The sequence below is a fragment of the Myotis nattereri genome (assembly GCF_964212035.1).
Source record: "Myotis nattereri genome assembly, chromosome: 18".
Lineage (NCBI taxonomy): Eukaryota > Metazoa > Chordata > Mammalia > Chiroptera > Vespertilionidae > Myotis > Myotis nattereri.
In genome coordinates, this window is record NC_138093.1 from 37,906,113 (window position 1) to 37,926,438 (window position 20,326).

General features: G+C 46.4%; 1 protein-coding gene across 1 annotated transcript; it reads left to right on the plus strand.

Annotated features, from left to right (window-relative positions):
- Positions 1-12,233: 12,233 nt before the first annotated feature.
- TXNIP (thioredoxin interacting protein) lies at positions 12,234-16,419 on the plus strand. Its single transcript, XM_081112805.1, has 8 exons — positions 12,234-12,722; positions 13,194-13,266; positions 13,370-13,517; positions 13,917-14,019; positions 14,137-14,393; positions 14,500-14,656; positions 14,764-14,915; positions 15,046-16,419. The coding sequence occupies exons 1-8, from the start codon at positions 12,473-12,475 to the stop codon at positions 15,079-15,081; spliced, it is 1,176 nt and encodes a 391-aa protein (XP_080968931.1). The 5' UTR covers positions 12,234-12,472; the 3' UTR covers positions 15,082-16,419.
- The last annotated feature ends 3,907 nt before the right edge of the window (positions 16,420-20,326 follow it).

Consider the following 20,326-nt stretch of genomic DNA (forward strand, 5'->3'; position numbering starts at 1 on the left):
ACCAGAGAAAGGACCTTTCCTGGTTTAAAAACATCTACCCTGGGCCTCATCATTCTGCCTTTCCACTCCACCTACAGCCAGCAGGTGGCGCTGGTGACTAAGAAGACGTATTCGGGATGAGGAAGGTCTCCAGGAGAAAGAAAATTAATTTCTCAGGTTATCTGACAGGTTGCCCATTTGAGAGAAAATATTAATAAGCATTTGGCAGAATTGTCATTTCAGAAATAAATTTTCATGGATAATAGAGACCATTATAAACTTTTGAACAATACTAGATACAGAGGCAGAGCTGCCTCAAGCAGATTGTCAAACTGCAGCGGGAAGGCCGGGGAGGGTTGGGGGGCAGGAGGTAGGGGGGTAAGAGATCAACCAAAGGACTTGTATGCATGCATATAAGCATAACCAGTGGACATAAGACACTGGGGGATAGGGGAGGCCAGGGGAATGTCAAGGGCGGGGGGGAAAAAATGGACACATATGTAATACCCTTTGTAATACTTTAAGCAATAAAATAAAAAATAAAAAAAGAAAGAAAGAAAGAAATTTAAGATAGGTGCATAGTACACTAGGTAAATTGTTCAAATTATTATAACTTCACAACGAACAGAGTTGTTCAAGACATGAAACAATCAAAATACACTACTTGGCTCCACATGGAAATTATTTACACAGTGATAATAATGTAAACAGCCCTAGCCAGTTTTGCTCAGTGGATAGAGCGTTGGCCTGTGGACTGAAGGGTCCCAGGTTCAATTCTGGTCAAGGGTATATTCCCGGGGTTGTAGGCTCGATCCTCAGGGGGGGGCATACAGGAGGCAGACAATCAATGATTCTCCCTCATCATTGATGTTTTTATCTCTCTTTCCCTCTCCCTTCCTCTCTGAAATCAATAAAAATATATAAAAGTAATAATAATGTAACACTGTCTATTGATGTAGCCAAAATTGTGATATAACTCTATTGGAAGGATGAGGTAAAAGAAAAGGGAAGGTAGGTATACACTGGGATGTAAAATGCTTAAAATTTCAATTATTGTAACAAAAATAGAGTAGGTATGTCTAATGTTTCTAAATTAAGAAATAAAAGAAGAAACATATAGTTTAGAAATATAAAGTAAATAACAGATTAAAAAGCTGAAATTATTGAAAGAGATAATTCAGTAGAGAGACCTGAGATGTGCTACGTTTTGTGTATTAAATACTATATGATTTCAACCACATTATGTTTCCTTATGTTGATTTTTCAAAGAGAGGGCATTTCCACCTTAGCCAGTCCTGAGCTTTCCCCCTTAACTTCTCAAACTTGTGGGCAAGCAACCACTTCCCAGATCCACCCAACTCCTCCCTACCCTCCTCATGTACTTCGTGGCAAGCTCCTTCCCACATTTTTTCTCAAGGAAAGAGGAGAGTCCAGTAAGTACAGTTCTCAAAACCAGTGCCAAGAAGCTGTGCCAGCACGAAGGGGGGAACAGAAGACAGGACATTAGAAAATAAAAGTCCTTTCTTCATTTTCCTGATGCTCCCAAACCAAATTATTCATCATCCTCCTGACCGTTAATAGGAAGGAATAAGTTAAATATGTTTCCTGAGATAAAATTTGTGTTTGAATAGAGGGTGGGTTTTAAGAAAGAGAAAGAGAAAGCAGAAAGGAAAACTAGATTCTGCCACCACTATGAGCTATTTTGGAATCATTCTTTGCTATTGGTTCAAAGAACAAATAATTTTAATATCAAGGGGTTTTTGTGGTTTTTTAAAAATATATTTTTATTGATTTCAGAGAGAGAGGGAGAGGTAGAGAGAGAAAGAGAGAAAATGATGCAGGCCCCCTACTGGGGATGCAGCCAACAAGCAGGGCATGTGCCTGACCAGAATTGAACCGTGACCTCCTGGTTCATAGGTCAACACTCAATCACTGTACCACACCCGCCTGGCTAGCAAGGGTTTTGTATAGTCAGTCTTGAAACAGCACTGTTCTTCTACTCATACCTCTAAGACACTAGCTAACTCAGATTTTAAAAAACTAATCGGCCTCTTCATTTTGCCCTGCTACTCCACCTCATCCCAGCCAAGAACTGAAAGCCCCGTTGCTAAAACGATAGCAACTGAAACGGAAAATGTTCTGCTGTAATTTTATTTTCTCTTTGTGAAGGTCACTGACCTTCATCTACCACAACCAAGCCTGCAGCCAGGGAGGAATGCCGTCAGCACAGGAGAAGCAACCAAAGTCAGGAGCGGGGGCAATGGCCTGGGCTGTGTGAGCAATCCTATGGGTTACCGTTTGCCCTTCTTTAGAACTTTTGAAGCACCTAAACTATACCAGGCCATGAGACAACATGGTTCCTATCTTTGGAGAGCTCAGTTTAGTGGGAAGGAATAATCAGATAAACATAATTACAAGATAAACCATCAACATGCATAACATATAGCCCTGCCGGTTTGGCTCAGTGGATAGAGCATCAGCCTGCAAACTGAAGGGTCCCAGGTTCGATTCTGGTCAAGAGCAGGTACCTCAGTGCAGGCTCAACCCAGAGGGCAACCAATCGATGTTTCTCTGTCTCTCCCTCCCTTCCACTCTCTCGAAAAATCAATGGAAAAATGTCCTAAAAATATCCTCAGGTGAGGAATATATATATATACACACACATACATATATGCAACACATATAGAAGCATGTCCAACATGCTGTAGAAATACAAAGGTGACAATTAAGTCTAAACAGAAGATGACTTAAAAAAATCAAAGTAGAGCCGAAACCGGTTTGGCTCGGTGGATAGAGCGTCGGCCTGCGGACTGAAGGGTCCCAGGTTTGATTCCGGTCAAGGGCATGTACCTGGGTTGCGGGCACATCCCCAGTGGGGGATGTGCAGGAGGCAGCTGATCGATGTTTCTCTCTCATCGATGTTTCTAACTCTCTATCTCTCTCCCTTCCTCTCTGTAAAAAATCAATAAAATATATTTAAAAAAAAAATCAAAGTAGAAAGATCTTTGAACCATATAAATCAGATGAATTTTGTCCTAAGTTGTGTGAACTTGGGCAAGTCTTTTGAACTCTCTGAATCGCAATGTACACTCTACAAAACATCTGCGGCCTATCTAGTGAGAGTCAATTGCTTGTGCAATTTCTTTCTTTTTTTAAAAATTGATTTTAGAGAGGGAGGGAGGGGGAGAGAGAGACATTGATGGGTTGCCTCCTGTATGTGGGATCAACCCCACGACCTTCAGATGCAGTGGGTCCCTCGCGGCCAGGTTTGGGCAGGTCTTTATAACACATTGTACAGTTGTCTCTATGTTCACTGTACATGTTATTAACAGAGGAAGCATTGTTAACTGTCAGTCTGGATAAAAAACAAAACAACTTTTAGCATGTGGCTTCTTCTCTCAGTCATGAACACCATGTTCCTTTCTCTGCTACTTTTTCTCACGGTCAAAGAATCATCTTTGCCTCTCGGGGAGCCGTTCGGGTCAAGTTTCAAGTCTCTGAAAACCATCTGTGTTTTTGAGACAATTCTTGGACTAAGGATTGACAGTACATTCACTTACCCACTGGGTGGCAGGGCTGAGCCAACTGGATTATTGAATTGTGTAAGAAAGAAAAAAATTCTCAGAAAAGGGGAAGTTGGGTTAAGCACGCAATGTCCTGTCTCCCTCGTGCTTATAAACATGAACACCGTCCAATTTTCCCCTAACAGAAAAACAAACCCTCACCCCTCACCGCCTTGCCACCCTCGCTCTGCTACACAATTGGACCGGGGCCTCTGAGGAGAGACCGGTTATGTATGTTACAGGGGAACAGAAGGAACTGAGGTGGAGGTTTAAAAGCAACAATACCAGGGTCTGCATGAGTGCACGCTGTGTGGGAGGCGGTCAGACGGACATGAGCAGAGCCAGGACGATGGGCCGGGCACAGAAGCTCGCCAGGGCAGAGAACCCTGGGAGTCTAGCAGAGGACAATTGCAGGGTGGGGCCTCCCCTCCGGGTGACCTTTGCTCCCCTAGCATACAGCTGGCCTTGTGGTTGGACCCCCTTGACCTCTCCTCCCTAGGGTAACATTTAGGCCTCAGTTGTATTTCAGCTCCAGGCCCAGAAAAGCAACAAAACCAGAGAAGCAACCCCAAGGCTGCCCTCAGGAACAGCTGGATAAAGATCTGCACTGGAGCCCACCAATCAAGCCCAAGGCTGGAAGGACACACCTGGAAAGCTGCTGAATATGCTATTGGGATCTTCCCCTGGGACCGCCCCTAAGCTTTCCACCCCTAACCCTTAGGAGCCCAGCTGGTGTGGCTCAGTGGTTGACCGTAGACCTAGGAAGCAGGAGGTTGTGGTTCCATTCCCAGTCAGAGCACATGCCTGGGTTGTGGGCTTGATCCCCTGTGGGACAGGCAGTCCTATCGATGGTTCTCTCTCATTATTGATGTTTCTATCTCTTCCTCTCTGAAATATATATATATATATATATATATATATATATATATATATATATTTAAACCCTTAGGACAGAGGACCCAGGGCACTCTCCCTCCAGGGAGCCTTCCCTTCTCCTGCGTTGTGCCCCCCACCCCCACCCCCACCCCCGCCTCCACCCCCAGGTGATTACCATTATCTTCCACACTCCAAGCTCCAAGGGCCCTTCCTGTACCTCTATAACTTGTATACTCAGCCCATTTCTTCTACAAATTACTGCTTCCCCCTCTGTGATTTTATAAATAAGTGCTTTAGTCTTGGCTCTGAATTCTTTCCCAGCCAGAACCCAAGTACCGAGGTTGCTGAGCCCAGATCCGGTCTGACCCCACGGGTCTAACACCAGGTGCCCTTCCTGCCACCCACAGCAATTCTAGTCCAGAGCCACACCCCTATCGATCCAACGTATATGTAATAATAATTGTACTCTATGAAATGTACTCTGCTAGGTGCTATGAAGAAGACAGGATCTTTTAAAAGGACATAGTTCCTTCTCTCTAGGAATTCATTATCTGAGAGAAATGAAATTTACATGCAAGTTCCATGCGAGAAATATAAACAAGATGCTATGGAATCCCCAGAAGGGAATGAAATCCTCTTGGTTACAAGGCAAAAGACGAGGGGATCGGGAATCAAGAAAGATTTCAGAAAGGAACAGTCGTTTGGCTGTCCACCAAGAAGCAGAGACGGCAGGAGGGCCCAGCATTCCAGGTAGAGAGGAAAGCATAAACAAAGGCAGAGAAAGATGTATTGGAGGAACAGTGCGTACTCAGGTTTGGCTGAGGTATTGGGTACATGCAAAGGAAGTAGAGAGAAATGAGACTGAACGTTTGGTTGTGGCCAGTTTGTGAAGGCTTTTCACGGCAAGTCAAAGCATGTGAAGTTGACTCAGTTACACAGTGGGTTTGGGAGCCTCACGGGAACAGACAGAAACTCAATTTTGATAGATTTAGTCAAGGGCTATAGATTATAGCATAAATATCAGTTACAAGCTATTAAAATAATCTAGGCAAAAGTAACAAGGACACGAATCAGAGTGGTGGAATAAGAGATGAGATAATTCTAGAATCACTAGAAAGGTAGCTTTCATAGAATCGGGCAGTTGACTGGCTGTGGGGATGTCAGAGGAAGGAATCAGCGGCCATTCCTGGATTCTAAGCCTTGATAACAGAGGGAATGCATAACGGTTCCCTTAAAAGAAACCAGGGAAGCCCGGCTGGTGTGGCTAAGTGGTTGAGCTTCGACCTATGAACCAGGAGGTCACGGTTCAATTCCTGGTTGGGGCACATGCCTGGGTTGTGGGCTCGATCCCCAGTGGGGAGCATGCAGGAGGCAGCTGACCAATGGTTCTCTCTCTCATCATTGATGTTTCTACCTCTCTCTCCCTGGCCCTTCAGCTCTGAAATCAATCAAAACATATTAAAAAAAAGAAACCAGGGGAGAACTGAATTTGAACATAGGGGCAAGATTCTGAATTCCATACTGGACAAGTTAAATCTGAGATGCCAGCCGGCATTTTGGAGACAGACTAAAGGGATAGTATAGATTTCTACAGCAGTGATGTACGGATGGGCGAACTGAAGAACAAAGCTTGAAGGAAAAAAAGCCGGGGGGTGGGGGGAGAGGGAGGAGAAGGGCCAAAGATAAGCCCTTAAGAAAAGCTTTCAGGGCCACAGAAAAAAAGAAATTACTAGCAAAGGAGAAAGAATAAAGTCCAAAAGCAAGAGGAATGTTTAAATTTTTAAGAGATGGCAGTTTTCAAATTACATAGGAGTCAAGGGGAATGGGGCCTAAAAAAACACTCTGGTTACCCATGAAACCTTGAAAAAAACTGTCTCAGTGGCAGCAGAAACCACACTAAAAGGGACAAGTTCAGTCAACAGAGAAAGTGCTATAAGTTTGATAGTAAAGAAAAGACAATAGATGGGGTGGTAGCAGAGAAGGGATTGCCTTCTGTTCATATACTAATGCCACTTTAAGAAATATCTTAAAAGAGTCAGCAATAGATCTGAACAAATTAATTCATCTCCTCTCCCCAGCTTTCCCTAAAGTTGGGGGACTCCTAGATCTCTGATCTTTCCTCAATTTAGTAGGACAATGGATCCCCCAAACATGAAATGTGGTTTTCCAGGTGAGTTTTGTTTTTTTTTTTAATTTAGGTATAGTGGACACACAGCATATTCGTTTCAGGTATACAACATAATGATCCAATATTTTTGTATATTGTGAAATGTTCACCACAATAAGTCTAGTTAATGTCTATCCCTGTACATAATTATAGCATTTTTTCTTGTGATGAGGACTTTTAGAATCTATTCTCTCAGTAACCTTCAAATATGAGATACAGTACTTTTAACTATAGTCACCATGCTGTACCTTATATCCCCATGACTTGTTTAACTAGAAGTTTATTCCTTCTGACTTTGTTTACCCATTTTGCCCAACCCCCAACCCCCACCTCCAGCAACCATCGATCTGTTCAGATGAGGTATTTTTAATAATTAAAGCTAAAGTAGGCCCTGGCCGGGTAGCTGACTGGTTAGAGCGTTGTCCTGATACACCAAGGTTGTGGGTTTGATCCAGGTCAGGGCACATGCACGAATCAACCAATAAATGCATAAGTAAGTGGAATGACATTTCTCTCTCCAATCAATCAATAAATAACAATTTTTTTAAAAGCTAAACTTAAATAAAAGACACCCTCACAAAGCCTCCTAGAGACAACTCTAGATTAAGTATGAAGAATCCTGGTTTTGGCCTGGCCTGTGTGGTTCAGTGGTTGAGTGAACCAGGAGGTCACGGTTCAATTCCCGGTCAGGGCACTAGCCCAGGTTGCAGGCTAGATCCCCAGTGTGGGTGGCAGGGGGCAGCTGACGGATGATTCTCTCTCATCGTTGATGTTTCTATCTCTCTCCCTCTCCCTTTTTCTCTGAAATCAATAAATGTATATATATATATACACACACACACATATTAAAAAAAAGAATCCTGGTTTTGAAGAGCTCCACCAGTTACTAGTTTCATGTCTTAGGGCAAGTCATTTAATTAAAATAATGCAACTGGTTTAGAAAAAAAGACAGCTAGAGTCCCCTTTAATTCTTAACGTTTTAAGTCTTATCTGAATCCTTTACAGTGAACTTCAAGCAAGATACTGTGTGAAACCCCTGGGGCAGGACCACACATTGGAAAGAGTACATACAGTACTTTATAGATCAGAAGCAGCTGGTTCAAGCTCTTGCTCTACTTAACAAAATCTGTGACCTCGGGCAAATTACTTAACCCCAAGCCTGATTTCATCAACCCTGAGTCACAAGGTTATTATAAGAATTAAATGAAATAATCTAACCTTAAATCCTTTCTGGAACAAGATGACAGATGAATTTATTGCCATTAGAAACACTCAAACCTGTAGCCAAACTGATGACAGCTGCTGGGAAGCAAAATCTCAACGGATCGAGAAAATGCTCTGGAAAATAGTTTCGCACCTTATTTTATAAATTACAGTCAAAAGAGAAGGCGTAAATGGATTACATGACATGTATTGGTGATAGATTAGGGAGGTAGGAGAAAGCAAATCGGCGGCTGGTGAGACCTCTGGGATTAGATAAAAAGTAAAATGATAGACACTTCTTTTACACAGGTGGGTACAGGATAGTTAACACAGTCAACAACACTGTAACATTAGCGGTGAGGGGATCTGTGGCCCCGAGCTACTCTGACATTCCAAAGGAATGTTATTGTAGATGCAAATAGACAATAGACAGTTAAGGTAAAGACTGAGTTTTGTCGGGGAAGCTTCTAGCCAAGGACATGACCACCTGCCATGTACTGCTTAAAGAGTTTTAATTTCAGACCATCATCTTATGTGGTTACTTTAGGTCTGGAGTTTGTAAGGCGGCCGTGCAGGCCTTGCCTGAGCATGTCAGGTTTAGTATGTGGCCCCTCTTCGTCCGCATTCTGAATAAAATATCATTGAGATAATTACATAAAGCACCTGGTCCTTACAGGTGCTCAATAAATGACAAGAAAAAGTCATTTTGAACTCAAAATGCTACACAATTATTAATGTGTTCTTATTTATCTATAAGTTGGAGGCAGTCTCAATCCCACACTCTCTTTCAAACCTCTATTTGCCTCTATCTAACATGACATTCCCTAGGGGAGTGGGAAAAGGGGGGGGGGGCGGTTAGTTAAGAGTAAAAGGGCCCTGGCTGGTGTGGCTCAGTTGGTTGAGCGGTGTCCTGAACTCTGACAGGTCACTGGCCGGATTCCTGGTCAGAGCACATACCCAGGTTGATCCAGGGCGTGTACAGGAAGCAACTAATGGATGTTTTTCCTCACATTGATGTTTCTCTCTCCTCTCCCTTCTTCTCCCTCTAAATTCAATTTAAAAAAAGAGAGAGAGAGAGTAAAAGGGAAGCTTACTCTTTGTGAAGGTGACAGAGTGATCAAAACGACAAAGGAAGGGGTCTGTTTTCCCTTAGGAGCTAGGAGTCTTTAGAGTTCTTGAATGTTTGTCAGGCCAGAGGTTAAAGACAAGAGAAATGCAACCAGTCCCTCGTCTGACTGGTACCAAGTGCGGGGCGCTTCACCCCCTACTCAGCCACCTCCAGTCAAGCAAACAAGTCCCCACTGTGTTTCCTACTGGCACTGGGATTGACAAGGGTGGGGAGGGAACAGGTAGAGATGATCGAACTTGCAAAACTGCGGGACTTAGCCCTCACTTTGCTGTTTGCTCCTTCGGGACTTGCCCCTTTTCTCCCCGGCCCCCCACAAGTGTTTGCACCCTGTTTTCAAGACAGGAGTTTACACAATTTTTTCTTCTTCCCAGCCAGGAACTGAGAAAGAGAAAGAGGAATCCGGGGGCAGATTTTTATCTGAATTCCAGGCTATTGGGTGAAAGGTCGCAAACAACTCTGTCCAGGAGGGTTCCCTTCCAGAACATGCCTTGGCTGCAGGCCTGGTTGGCAGCTGCTGCCAAACCGAAATAGTTTTTTGGCATTTAAGGAAACCCAGACATTTCACAGAGCAAACAAGAGGTCTGTACTGGAAGAAAGAAGAAACTGAAGCCCAAGAGAGGAACTTAGAGCAAGAGAAAATCGCATTAAATTTTTTTAAATTAAAAAATTCAACACTTCATAGGTGTGCCCAAATACTTCCCTTTTTCTAAGATGTCCCAACTCAACACCACCCTGATCCACTAATACTTCCTCCATCCCCTCAAAATGTACCGAGTTACATATCACACATTATCTAACAACACTGATTTGTGTATTTCTTTGTAATCATTTTGATGTTTCATTTTATGTACACTTTCATACCCAATCAAACTAAAAATTCTCCCAGAGCCATAATATTGAATTTAAAAAAAAATTTTTTAGTGAAAGTCACACCTTTGCTACTCCAGATAATTCAATGAATATTGTGACTAACCCAAAACAACTCAGGCCTCGTTGGTTCACTTTCTAGAACAGGGTGTTGCCTCTAACTCATACACCCTAAGGATCCACTTCTCTTTTTTGTTTGTGGGAATCGATGCTGTGTGTGTGTATGTGTATGTACGTGTGTGTGTGTTTCCAACAGTCTTGATGCCCGATTCTTGGGCTTGCTTAATACTGAGGTTGAATTGTAACTTGTTAGCCTTAGGATGTCAACCGGGTTAGGGGGTTTGAGGAAGAAGGATTCTTAACAGCAATGAAAAAACTTTTTTTTTTTTGCTGATAGGGTAGAATTTCTGTATATTCTAATGCTTTTTACTCACTTCCTCATCTCAATCTTGGGGACATTGTCTTCCTCTTTCTAGTACAAGAAATGAGGTAATAATCACCTGATGCCCGGCAGGAACCCGAGGGGCTCAAGAATCAAGGAGAAGGTGAAGAATCCCAGCAAGAGGCCCATCTGACAGACAAACGACAACAGGGTCTCCTTTGGTTTGACATATCACCTTCTGATGACCCTTCTGTCTTCTATTTCCTTTCTTACTAATTCAAATAGGTTAGGAAAAAACTTTTAAAAGAGAAATTCTTCCTGCAAATAGGAATATGACCATCTCGTCCACTAACACTTTTGTTATAAACAAGAGAACTTTCCTGTGTTTAAAAATATATATATTTATTAATGAGAGAGAGAAGGAGAGAGATATCAAGTTCTTGTTCCACTTATTTATGGGTCCACTGGTTAATTCTCGTACATGCCCTGACTAGGGATCAAACCCACAACCTCGGTGTATTGGGACAATGCCCTAACCAAGGACATACCAGGCCAGGGCGAGAACTGAAAACTTTCCTGCTTTGAACTACCTTGGAGCCTGGGAGCGGGGTAGGCTACAGATTTAGGAACACGCCTTTGATTAATGATTTGAAGGGGCGATAAAGACCAAAAAGAAGCGAAAGTAACCCAGGAAGAAAGGGAAAAGAGTGAACCATCCGTTCTTGCCACTTTCCTGGAAAAGCAACGAGGGAGATAATGAGAACCTAAGGGTCACGCCTCAGTGAAGAGGTCAGGAGGTAGTTGGGGAAGCAGACACCGTGTTCCCCAACTTTGCAGGTAGGAACTGCAGCGATGAGGGATCAGCAACAGGATGTGAACACGCCCTGACTGTTTCCGTTCCAGAGAACAGACTGCAGGGTACAGGGTGCAGAACAGGGTACAGGGATGAAGAACAGCACAGGCCTCCAGCCCGAGCCCCGAGCCAGGAGGGGGCGGGGGGGGGAATAGAAGTGGGGGGCGGGGGGTCAGTCCCACACACCCGCTTCCCAAGGACTTGGAAAGAGGTTTAAAACTGGTGGCCCGTTCTCCTTGCCTTGCATGTCTTTGCTTGTTAATAAAGATGCCGGCCCTGTCCCAGCCCCCGCTACCGTGTCCTTAGAGCTGCGGGATAGGTTTTGCACGATCTGCAGCTGGGAATGCGCGGCGCCTCTGCACCCACCGCCCGGCCGAGCCGAGCCGAGCGCGAAGCTCCCTCCTCAGCACTTTTCCGTCGCCTCCACCCGCGCCCCAGCCCAGGCGCGTCCCCGCCCGCCCGCCCTCCGAAGGCCGCTGGCCCTGGGTGCGTTTTAGGGTCAGCGAGGTCCTCCTCTCATGGAGCCTAAGGGAGCCCGGCCCGCAGCCCTCCGCAGCCCCCTCCCCAGGCAGCTCCCCGCAGCTCCCTTCCAGGCAGTTCTCCGCACACCCCTCCCCGCAGCCCCCTCCCCAGGCAGCTCCCCGCAGCTCCCTTCCAGGCAGTTCTCCGCACATCTCTCCCCGCAGCCCCCTCCCCAAACAGCTCCCCGCACACCCCTCCCCGCAGCCCCCTCCCCGCAGCCCTCTCCCCAGGCAGCTCCCCGCACACCCCTCTCCGAAGTCCCCTCCCCAGGCAGCTCCCCGCACACCCCTCTCCGAAGTCCCCTCCCCAGGCAGCTCCCCGCACACCCCTCCCCGCAGCCCCATCCCGCAGCCCCCTCCCCAGGCAGCTCCCCGCACACCCCTCCCCGCAGCCCTCCCCCCAGGCAGCTCCCCGCACACTCCTCTCTGAAGCCCCCTCCCCAGGCAGCTCCCCGCACACCCCTCCCCGCAGCCCCCGCACCCCCCTCCCCGAGGCCGCGGAGCACAACAACCATTTTCCCCGCCAGGAGCACACGGTGTCCACGCACCGCGGCGGCGTCGCTGATTGGCCAGGCCCCTGGTAAACAAGCGGCGGGCAGCCAATGGGAGGGCTGTGCACGAGGGCAGCACGCGCCGCGGGGCCCGGGCGGCGGGGCCCGGCCCCTATAAAGCGCGGTTTCCGGGCGCGGCGGCAGCGCCCTGGTTTCCGCGGACTGAGCACCCATCAGCCGCCGAGCCCCGCGCCCCCCAGCTGTGCTCCTGTTGGAATCCCTCGGCATCGCCAACAGCTGCCCTTGTCCTGACATCTTTTCCAAAGTTGCCGAGAGTTGCAGAGGGAACTGCTCTTCCGTCCTTTTAAAGCGCCTGTGGATTTAGGGTTTTGTGACCCCCACGACCCGCATTCGTTGCTCCCCAGCCGCCCCCGCCCGATCATGGTGGTGTTCAAGAAGATCAAGTCTTTCGAGGTGGTCTTCACCGACCCCGAGAAGGTGTACTGCAGCGGGGAGAAGGTGGCCGGCCGGGTGACGGTGGAGGTGTGTGAGGTGACGCGGGTCAAGGCCGTGCGGGTGCTGGCCTGCGGGGTGGCCAAGGTGCTGTGGCTGCACGGGTCCCAGCAGTGCAAGCAGACCCTGGAGTACCTGCGCTACGAGGACACGCTGCTGCTGGAGGACCAGCCGACAGGTGAGCTCCGGGCTTCTCTGCGGAGCGGGTGGGGGTGGGGGAGCTGAGTTGAGAAGTTTGGAAGGAATACATGGAGCTTCTAAATGCTCGAAGCTGCTCGGGTTGAGCGGTTTGTGTTGTGTCCCTATAGTTGAAGTTTTAAATTTGCAACCCCTTCCCCCATCAAAAAAGGCCAACTGGTCCTATTTTCTTAGAGTGATCCTGCGGGATTTTGCCTTAGCTATTTAAAGAATTCTTTTTTTTTTTTTTTATGCATACGTTACTCTTTGCTGGTTGAGACGATAGCAGCTTAATTTTAAACGTTGCAAGTTTTTGCCCAACAAAATGCATCAGAATTTCTCAGTGAAGAACTTAAGGGATGGAGATGGGGGTGCTACAGTAGGTCCTGCGTCCTGCCCACGAATTCTTATCACACAGATGCGTTCTCAGTGTAACAAGAAACCTAATGGTATCGCCTTTCTCTCCCTGCAGGTGAGAACGAGATGGTTATCATGAGGCCTGGAAACAAATACGAGTACAAGTTCGGCTTTGAGCTTCCTCAGGGGTAGGTATCAGCGAAGTGCATCTTCGGACTTTTCTATCTCGAGATCTTCCCCTCATTTGATCCTGGAGAGTGTTTTTAAATTGTTTCCTTTTCCTTTCCACAGGCCTCTGGGAACATCCTTCAAAGGAAAATACGGGCATGTGGACTACTGGGTAAAGGCTTTCCTGGATCGCCCCAGCCAGCCCACGCAGGAGATAAAGAAAAGCTTTGAAGTGGTGGATCTAGTGGATATCAATACCCCTGATCTGATGGTGAGGTTCAGTTTAAGATTCTGTTCTCTTGGGTCTCAGGGATGATAAGTCACATGTCTTGGGCATTAGATTGAAACACCTTAGGTGGGGATTCAAGTTCTAAGTCATCAAGGTGGGAGGGAAAGCTGCCTGCTCTAGGTAAGGGGTGGAAAGTAAAGAGAAGCGTAGAGCCTGGCGCAGGTGTGGTTCAGTTGGTTGGAGGGTCAGCCTGTGCATCGAAGGGTCTCGGGTTCAATCCCCAGTCAGGGCGAGGTCAGGGAGAATTTGGGAGGCAACCAGTATATGCTTCTCTCTCCCTTTCTCTTCCTCTCTTCCTAAAAACATATTCTTAAAAAAATAAAAAAAAGCAGAGAAAGTGTCTCCAGAAAGTCTCAAATCAATCCCCTCTCTTCTCCGTAGGCTCCCGTGTCTGCCAAAAAGGAGAAGAAAGTGTCCTGCATGTTCATTCCCGATGGGCGGGTGTCTGTCTCTGCCCGAATCGACAGAAAAGGATTCTGTGAAGGTAAAAGCCTAAGTCCTGACAAAATAGAAACTGTGGGTTTTGGGGGTGAGGGCAGGGCAGGGGCAGAAGGAAAGTCCCAACTGTACTTAACATCAGCTTCATCTTTCATGTTGCTAGGTGACGAGATTTCCATCCACGCCGACTTTGAAAACACATGTTCCCGAATCGTGGTTCCCAAAGCTGCCATCGTGGCCCGCCACACTTACCTGGCCAACGGCCAGACCAAGGTGCTGACGCAGAAGCTGTCGTCTGTCAGGGGCAATCATATCATCTCAGGAACCTGCGCATCATGGCGTGGCAAGAGCCTCCGGGTGCAGAAGATCAGGCCTTCCATCTTGGGCTGCAACATCCTCCGCGTTGAATATTTCCTGCTGGTGAGTGGTGGGGGTGGGCCTGGAGAGAGCGATTGTTCATCTGTCAGAACAGCAGCGGTGCTTTCTCCAGACCTCCAGTCTCACAAACTGCCAACTTCCTTTCTAGATCTACGTTAGCGTCCCTGGCTCCAAGAAAGTCATTCTGGACCTGCCCCTGGTGATTGGCAGCAGGTCGGGTCTGAGCAGCCGCACGTCCAGCATGGCCAGCCAGACCAGCTCCGAGATGAGTTGGGTAGATCTCAACCTCCCTGATACCCCAGAAGGTGAGCCAGACCCCATGTCCTGGCCTAGGGCCTGCTTGGGTGTGTAAAATTGGGATGGTCGGCCATGTCTGGGCCAGGATTCTCATCCCCAACCTCTCTCTGTCCAGCTCCTCCTTGCTATATGGATATCATTCCTGAAGACCACCGGCTGGAGAGCCCCACCACTCCTCTGCTAGACGACACAGATGGCTCTCAAGACAGCCCTATTTTTATGTATGCGCCTGAATTCAAGTTCATCCCACCACCTACCTACACGGAGGTGAGAATTGTCATTTGACCACTGCATTTGTTCCAAACCTCCTATAGGAAGTTGAGTTGGAGGGATTCCTAAAGGGGGGGGTTTCTTTTAGTTTTTACCGGAACTAAAATGTTTTCATTCTTCCTCCCAGGTGGATCCCTGCATCCTCAACAACAATGTGCAGTGAGCATGTGGGAGAGAAGAAGCAGCTGTATCTACTGGTGTCTTTCCGCCTCTTCCTGGACTCTTCCTTTTTCAGAGACTCAACAGTCTCTACAGTGGGGTTGGTCCACCCCTGCCTCTGACTCCCCAGCGTAGGAGGTGACCAGCAGGCAGTCTAGTCTCCTGGGCCTTAAAGGATGCACACCCATCCTCAGCCAGCCAAGATGTTGTGATGTCGGGGTGTTTGCTAGATGGGTTTAAAAACATAGGCCCATCCCATTTTCTGAGATCGCCTTGAAAATTGAGGCATATTGAGTAGTTTTGAATGGCCTCCTGGCATGGTCTTCCCAAGATTTTTGCAGGGGAATATATACATAGATCGCTATAATGATACCAGATCATGAACATCTGTATCATGTGGAGCAGAGTCAATGTAGCAAACTGGGAAAATGGAAAGGGGGGGAAAATCCTCTTCAAAACTTTGGGAAAAGGAGGTTCTTAAAATCATCCTTGCCCTTTGTAAACTTACAGACAAAAATAAGAACTCTCCAGAGCTGATTGGGTCTGGACTTCGGAGAGCGTGTGAACTAAAGGGAAGAAGCTCTAGGGCGGTCTTTGCTTAGAATGTATTCCATCTGGCAGAAAGCGTTAATAGCTGCGCCCCCCAAAGGCCTTCTAAGCCATTCTCAGAGCCTGCTGCACTGTGTTCTGTTGCAAACGTCTTTCTATGGGAGAACGTGTTTGTCCTTTCATGTGACTCCTTGGGATTGATTCGGAGGTGATGTGTTTAGCACTTTAGTTCCTGTCATTTTACTCTTTTCTATCTCAAACCGTAAGCTAAAACTGGTCTACTACGTCTCTAGATATAAGCACAAGGACAAAAAGGTTGCTCATGACTGTTGAGACTTTGTCCCAGTGTACAGAATTCTGTAATTCTGACACTCCAGCTGTCTGAGAGGGGTTGCTGCCACCAGCCTTGCCCACGGTGACTTCTCCTCACCAAGGAGAGGCTAGATCGGATGCCCAGCCCTGGTCAGAGCCTCCGGACGTTGCCGTGAGAAACCCGAGGGCAGATCTCCACAAAAGCCCCGGGCTCCCCTCTCCAGGGTGGGGAGGCGGGGGATGCTGACAGCCCCTCTCACTGCAGCCTTTAGCACTTTGTTCCCCCTCCTGTGTCAGAGCACTGAGCGCCACCCTTTTCTGAGAAAGCACGTGGACTGAAGGTGGTTTAATGTTTTTTTAATTGTGTATCTTTTTGTATGATTAAAAAAACTATATTTTGTACTTAACCAGATATATTTTCACCCCAAGTAGGGGATATTCTTTGTAAAAAATAAATAAAGTTTTTTAATGGCAAAAACTGTTTTCTTGTCTGTGAGATGGTATTGGAGAAGTTACTAGAAAGTGTGCCTCACCCTGGCCGGGTAGCTCAGTTGGTTAAAGTGTCATCCCAGTGTGCCATGGTTGTGGGTTCAATCCCCCGTCAGGGAATGTACAAGATTCAACCAATTAATGCATAAATGAGTGGAACAACAAATCAATGTCTCTCAATAAATAATAAGTACACTTTCTTAAGAAGTGTGCCTAAAGGAGCATTTCTCCTACTTCACAATTCATTCTTGAAAACCCTCCGATTATTACCCATCGACCCTAATGAATATAGTCAGAATGGGGGTTGGAGAGCTGGAGAGGGAAGACATTTGAGCTATATTTGGTCTTTCCCAATTCAGTAAGGAACTAGCTGGGATCTTCTGATGATCTAAGCTAGTTTTCTACATTTATAGTTAATCATTACTAAAGTTCTTCAATTTTGGAGTGCATAAGCTTTTTTTTTTTTTTTAATGAGCTTTTAAAAAACAAGAAAATGAGGTTTGTGAGGAAAGGTTTACAGTTCCAGATTTTATCATTTGGCTTCATGGTTTCTCCCCAGTGTAAACCTGGTTTATATAAAGACAAAATAATTATTCAGGACTTAAGGATTTAGTTATGAATATTCTTTTTTAAAATTGGTTTTTAGAGGAAAGGAGAGAAACATCAATTTGTTCCATTTATGCAACTCATTGATTTTTTTTTAAGTGAATGGGCTTTTTTGTTGTTTTCATGTATTTTTAAAAATATATTTTTATTGATTTCAGAGAGGAAGGGAGAGGTAGATAGAAACATCGATGATGAGAGAGAGAATCAATCCCCGATCAGCTGCCTCCTGCATCGAGCCCACAACCCAGGCATGTGCCCTTGACTGGAATCAAACCTGGGGCTCTTTAGTCCACAGGCCGATGCTCAATCCACTGAGCCAAACCAGCTAGGGCTCTTGCTGTATTTTTTAAGTTTATTTCAGAGACAGAGCAGAAGGGAGAAGGAGAGAGAAACATCAATGTGAGAGAGAAGCACCAATCAGCTGCCTCCTGCTTATCCCCTACCAGGAATCAAGCCCCCAAAACCCAGGCATGTGCCCTGACTGGAATCGAACCAGCGACCTTTTGGTGCACGGGACAACACTCAACCAACTGAGCTACACTGGCCAGGGCTCATTGGTTGATTCTTGTATGTGCCCTGACCTGGGATCGAACCCACAACCTTGGGAAAGTGCTCTAACCAACTGAGCTACCCGGCCAGGGCTTAAATTCTTTGCAGGCTGCTCCCATGTTTTTATCTCTGCAGTTTGTACCTTTCCAAGCATATAATCATAATAGTAAATGTTTGCTGAATACTCAACTCCACCCTCATCCCTTAAGATATGTTATGCTTCAGCAGGTCCTATTTCTTCCTTGTAGGGTAATAACAATAGATTGACACCACGTAATTGCACCTCTAATTGAAATGATTTTTATTATTCCTAAAGGGGTGACTCAGATGGAAACCCTGAAATGGCAGGCCTTAATGTACTTCCAATTTCTGGCTCATTTAAACCTTTGTAGGCAGATCTAGTCCTGGCCATTATTTGGGGTTCGGCTTTTCTGTGGACTTGCACATGCTAATTCCAAACCTCGGATTCCTGGAAATTCATAAAATCCATGTGAATGGAACAGAAAGTGAAATTGAAAAGATTCCTTTCCGTTCCTGTCTTTGTGTGCTTGTGTCTGTTTTTCGTTTTCAGTAGCTCTTTCCTGGCTCTCTTTGTTTTTCCTTACCCAGGTGTCAAAGTCTCTAGCTCTTTATAGCCTTTACTTTATAGCCTTTACCCCAGCCTCCTTTTCCTGCCCATTCAAGAATTTAGTGGCTCTGCCCTTTTTCAAATCCGAGACCAGGAAACTAGGTCAAAGTTGATGGAAAAGTTTTTTCTGCAGCTGGTTCTCCAGGGACTGGAGAGGTGGCGGAGAACAAGAGCAAGCCAGAGGGCAGACAAAGGATGAAGAGTTCTATTGTTTGTGTACACATCCTGGCTAGCGTTACCTGAGGGGGGTGGGGGGATGGGGTGCTCGGGGACGGAATTAGATAACATACTTAGGTCTGCTGGAGAGTTGAGCCTTGAAAAGCCAGAACACATGCATCCCGTCCTGTCACCCACATACCTCAAATCCAGCACTTGCCCCATAGAACGCTCTATCTATGATGATGCGAATGTTCTATATTTGTTCTAACGTGACAGCCATGTGGCTGCTGAGCTCTGAGATGTGGCTACTGAGACTGAAGAACTGGATTTTTATTTTTGAACTTACTTTGAATTTAATAAGCTTTGTGGACCAAAAGGGGCCGCATGCTAATCTCAGGAGAGGCCCGCATGGCAGCCTTGCAAACTCAGAGAACCTAAAGTAACCACAAAGGATGGTCTGAAATGAAAACTTTTTAACTAAAAGCAGTTTGTCATGTCCTACCTAGGCTGGGATCTTCCCTGACGTAGATCAATCTTTACCTTAACTGAGCCTGTCTATTGTCTTTTTGCATCTATAACAACATATTGGAATGTCAAAGTAATTTTCCTTTTTCCGGACCCCTCGAAGCACAGGCCCTGCTCTTCGGCGGCCACAAATCCCCTCATTATTATTGAGTTCATTGTTGACTGTCTTTTACATCCTGTACCCGCCTAATAAAAGAGGTACAGTTCAATCCCAGAGGGCTCCCCGCTTTGCTTTCTCCGCCTCCCTGATCTATCACCAATGGATTTCATGTAGCCCACTTACCTCTCCTCTTTTGATTGTAACGTGTAAAATAAAGCACAAAGCTGCCATCCTCCGGAGCATTATCTCAATCCGTTCAGATTTTGCTTCCCAGCCATTGTCTACTGCTTTGGCTCAGATAAACTAAAATAGTTCTTCACGGGTCTGAAGGTGTCTTGTGTTGACAAGCTCCATGTGCTGAGTGGTTCCCATATTGCACAGCCACATCTGAGGAAGGAACCAAGCAGATACGGCTGTTCACCAGAGGAAGCGCGCCCCTCTCTGAGAGCACACGAGGGCCCACTGGGCTTCTGCTTTTACACGCAACTTCTAGGTCCCCCCAGAACATTCTCTCTGCGTAGGTTCAGGCAAGTGCGCTTCCCTGGGTACTGGCCCAGCTGTTTCTCCACCTAAGTGGGTAGTTCTCTGGGGACTTCCTTTCCCATGCTCTTCTCATAGGCCTTTTCATTGTTGAAGCACTGTGACGTACATGAACAGCCACTGGAGGAAATTCAGCTCTTAGTATCATAGATCCATGAGGTCCAATGTGGTACAGGAAGATTTGAGCGAAGTCAGAAAAAAACTAAAGAAAGAAAAAAGTTAAAGAAAGTAAAACAAACAAGAAAAAGGCTGGTACTCCCCCAACAAGGGTCCTTGGCTGCCTTGATACCTCTGAACAGACGCGAAACACAAGGATTGAGGCATTGGGGGGCAAAAGTGTGGGGGGAGGATCTGACCAGGCAGCTGGTCAGCAAAAAGCAATCACATGGTCGCGGAAGGGTGTGAAGTGGGGTGAAGGAGTGACTTTTGTCCAGTTCCTTCAACAGCATACAGACCTTGTCCCAGTGTCCTTTCCTTGGGCCATCTCTAGGTGACAGAATGCATAAGGTGGATAAGGAAAATATTTTACTGCCCCGTCAATGGCCCAGTCCCTGTCCCAAGTACCCCGACGTCAGTTGTTCTGAAGTGGGAGAGCAGAAACTTTTGTCCCGTTCTCTGTTCTGACCCCATGTCCACCTTCACTTACTGAGCTAAAAAATTCCCTCTCAGGCCCTGGCCAGGTGGCTCAGTGGGGTGGAGTGTTGTCCTGCACAATAAAAGGTTGTGGGTTCGATTCTGGGTCAGGGCACATACCTAGGTTGCATGATTGATCCCTGGTTGGGGCAAGTATGG

Bases quoted from the DNA above. Each gene is read 5' to 3' on its own strand.
- TXNIP (XM_081112805.1), top strand. From the start codon at position 12,473: ATGGTGGTGTTCAAGAAGATCAAGTCTTTCGAGGTGGTCTTCACCGAC. The intron at 14,020-14,136 runs GTAAAAGCCTAA...TCATGTTGCTAG, and splicing joins CAGAAAAGGATTCTGTGAAG to GTGACGAGATTTCCATCCAC. The intron at 14,916-15,045 runs GTGAGAATTGTC...TCTTCCTCCCAG, and splicing joins CACCACCTACCTACACGGAG to GTGGATCCCTGCATCCTCAA.